The sequence below is a fragment of the Pteropus alecto genome, unplaced genomic scaffold (genome assembly GCF_000325575.1).
Source record: "Pteropus alecto unplaced genomic scaffold, ASM32557v1 scaffold359, whole genome shotgun sequence".
Lineage (NCBI taxonomy): Eukaryota > Metazoa > Chordata > Mammalia > Chiroptera > Pteropodidae > Pteropus > Pteropus alecto.
The window spans coordinates 623,052-625,694 of record NW_006443119.1 but is presented as its reverse complement, the minus strand read 5'-3'; the positions used below and the strand labels follow the sequence as shown (position 1 = coordinate 625,694).

Genomic DNA, 2,643 nt, shown 5'->3' with positions numbered 1-2,643 from the left:
GGGAAAGAGAGAGAGAAACAAGCAATACCCATTCCTGGTTAAAAATTCATACTGTACAGAAAGGTACAAAATAAAAATAGCTGATAGTTCTTTTCACCTTTCTGCCGTCATCCTAAGTGGTAATAGCCGTAAAATCAAAGTCTTGATGTATAATGATACTTTTTACTTAATACATTAAAAGAAAGAACGATTACAATTTAAAATGTTTTATCTACTTAGCTTCTCAAGTATTTTACCTATCACCAGTGATTCACAGATCACACTTGGGGAAACACTGCCACGTTGCCTCTGGGTTTAGACATGGCCAGGTGACCTCTGACAGCCGATGAAGCATTTCAACAGGGGACCACCGAGGCAAACGAAGGCCCCTGTGAATGGCTGTGGGGTAGAGTGGGAGAGACACCGTGCTAAGTCCAAAGGCCCAGGATCCAGGCCTGGTACTATTACTGCCTGGCCTGCAGTGGTCAGCGATTCACTTAACACTCCTTCCCCAAGATCATCTTCTCATCTGTAATAAGAAAATAATGATGTCTTCCCTAACATGCTGTGCAGTTATTGTGAGAATAAAATAAGAAAATATGTTCTAACGTGCTCAAAAAACTCTTAAATTGCTACATATATACAAAGAATTAATACTGCACAGTTTTGTTCTGCTTCTCTCCTGCTCAGCACCGTAACAGGAGCATGTTAGCATCCTGGTTAAGAACACACACTGTATTGTCAAACTGCGTATGTCTGGATACTGGCTCTACCTCTCATTCACTGTTTGACCTTGAGCAATTTATTTAATCTCTTCAAATCTCAGTGCCCTCATTCATAAAATGGGGATGATGATAATAATAGCCTATGGGGTTGTTTTGAAAATTTGATGAATTGTCCAGGGAAATTTCTCACTGGGCAGACAAGGGTTTAAGAGAGCTCAAACTAGAAAATGCAGCACAGCAATCATATTTTGACTGTTAGAGTGGAGGGCATTGCATTTCCATAACCTCATCTTGTGTTTGGAGCTGCCAGTGTGTGTAGATGCAAGTGGGGGGTGGCAGCCCCTGCCTCCAAGCGCTCAGAAACCCCAGGCTTTCTACAAAGACTCCGTGCAGAATAGTGGAGGAGGCTGATTAAGATAGGCTCAAAGATAGTACACGCATGCAATGCTTGCAGCCGGGCAGGTGCTGAGCCTGCCCTTGGCAATGTTCCTGGTGTGATGGAATGCGCCCTTTGAGGGGCTGGGACAGGGCTGGATGTCAGTGGAGGTGACCTGTGGCAGGTGTGTATCCTCACACCAAGACCAGGGCTCAGTAAGTCCCTCCACCCTGCCTGCTGTTCTTCAGTGGAACTGAAAGAGATGAATGAGGGGCCCTAGGAGGCAGTTTCTTATACTGGCAACATGGAGCTCCCAGGAAAGCACAGAACAGGATACTAATACACATGAAAATCAGCAGCTGTCCAGATGCTCAGGGCTGTAAAGAAATAAAAAATGGAATTGGTAGAAATTGGGTCAGAAACCAAATGCCCTCCTAAAAAGGGAATTGTACAGCTGTACATCTGTGATTTTTTTTTTCTTTTGTCTTTAGAAATCTGATTGCTCTTTTTTCTCCTCCTTCCTTACAGAAAATGAAAGAGTACCTGGAGGGCAGGAACCTCATCACCAAGCTACAAGCCAAGCACGACCTTCTCCAGAAAACCCTGGGAGAAAGTGAGTGTGGGAGCTCTGCTGGAGGTTTGACATTGACAGAAAGGCTGAGCCCTGGGTTTTTGGCTGAGCCGTCACCCTACGCCAAGTGGGCCCGACCTGGTTATGTGAATGCGTTTTTTTTCCTAGCCTGTGTGATGTGAAAGCACACAGCCCAGACGACTGTTTGAGTAATGGGGAAAGGCCAGTGCTTAATGAAGCACTAATGTGCATCATCTGTTTGTTTAAACGGAGCGTGCGTACTCTCTACCCAGTCCCCCTCCTGCGCCCTCTCTGCCACGCCTGGGGTAAAGGGGCCGATGGCTTTTTCCTCTCCAGACACTTTGTGAAAACTCTAAGCTCCACTGTGGCAGAACTGAGGGCTGGAGCAAGAAGCTAGGGAGCTGGGAGATGAGATACCCAGCTGCTCTGAAGAGAGGAGAGGATTCTTAAAGGCAGGGGTGATAGGCAGACTGCTGCTTTCTGTAGCTTCACAGTAGAGCTTCGGTTTCCTTCTGTTTCGAGCGGTCCTGATGCTACGAGGCAGCCATCACTCCGCCTTGGCCATGCCAAAGGCAAGGTGCGGAATCCACTGTCTCATCTCGTAGGGTGATTTTAACCAGACTCTGAGAAGTAGCAAGGCAGAGAACAGGACTGGCACTCTGGACTTTCTCTCCTCAGCTGTCAAACAGAAGGTGAAGGTTGAAAGAGAAGCTTCCCTGGGGTTCTTGGCACCCTGCCCAGGTCTCTCAGCATCCTGTGATTAATGGGATTCCCAGGTTGGGGATGCCTCTGAATGCCTGGCCCCTCCTCCCTGCTCCACTAATCTCTTCACATAAAGATGAGAAATAGGAGGCTACAGGGCATATGTAGTAACACCAGGGAAGGGCAAACCTGCACTTCCACAGAGGTCCAACATTGTAAAATAAAAGCTTAGGCACTCTCAGACACACAGCAGAGTATACGAAAGTGTA

General features: G+C 46.8%; 1 protein-coding gene across 5 annotated transcripts in view; it reads left to right on the top strand.

Annotated features, from left to right (window-relative positions):
- The window catches only part of SRGAP2 (SLIT-ROBO Rho GTPase activating protein 2), a 224,639-nt gene that overhangs the window by 181,213 nt on the left and 40,783 nt on the right, over nt 1-2,643 (top strand). For all 5 annotated transcript variants that reach the window (XM_015597851.2, XM_006922833.3, XM_015597850.2 and 2 more), the window contains exon 11: nt 1,609-1,693. In XM_015597851.2, the coding sequence (XP_015453337.1) occupies nt 1,609-1,693 (85 nt within the window). The remainder of the gene's footprint in view (nt 1-1,608; nt 1,694-2,643) is intronic.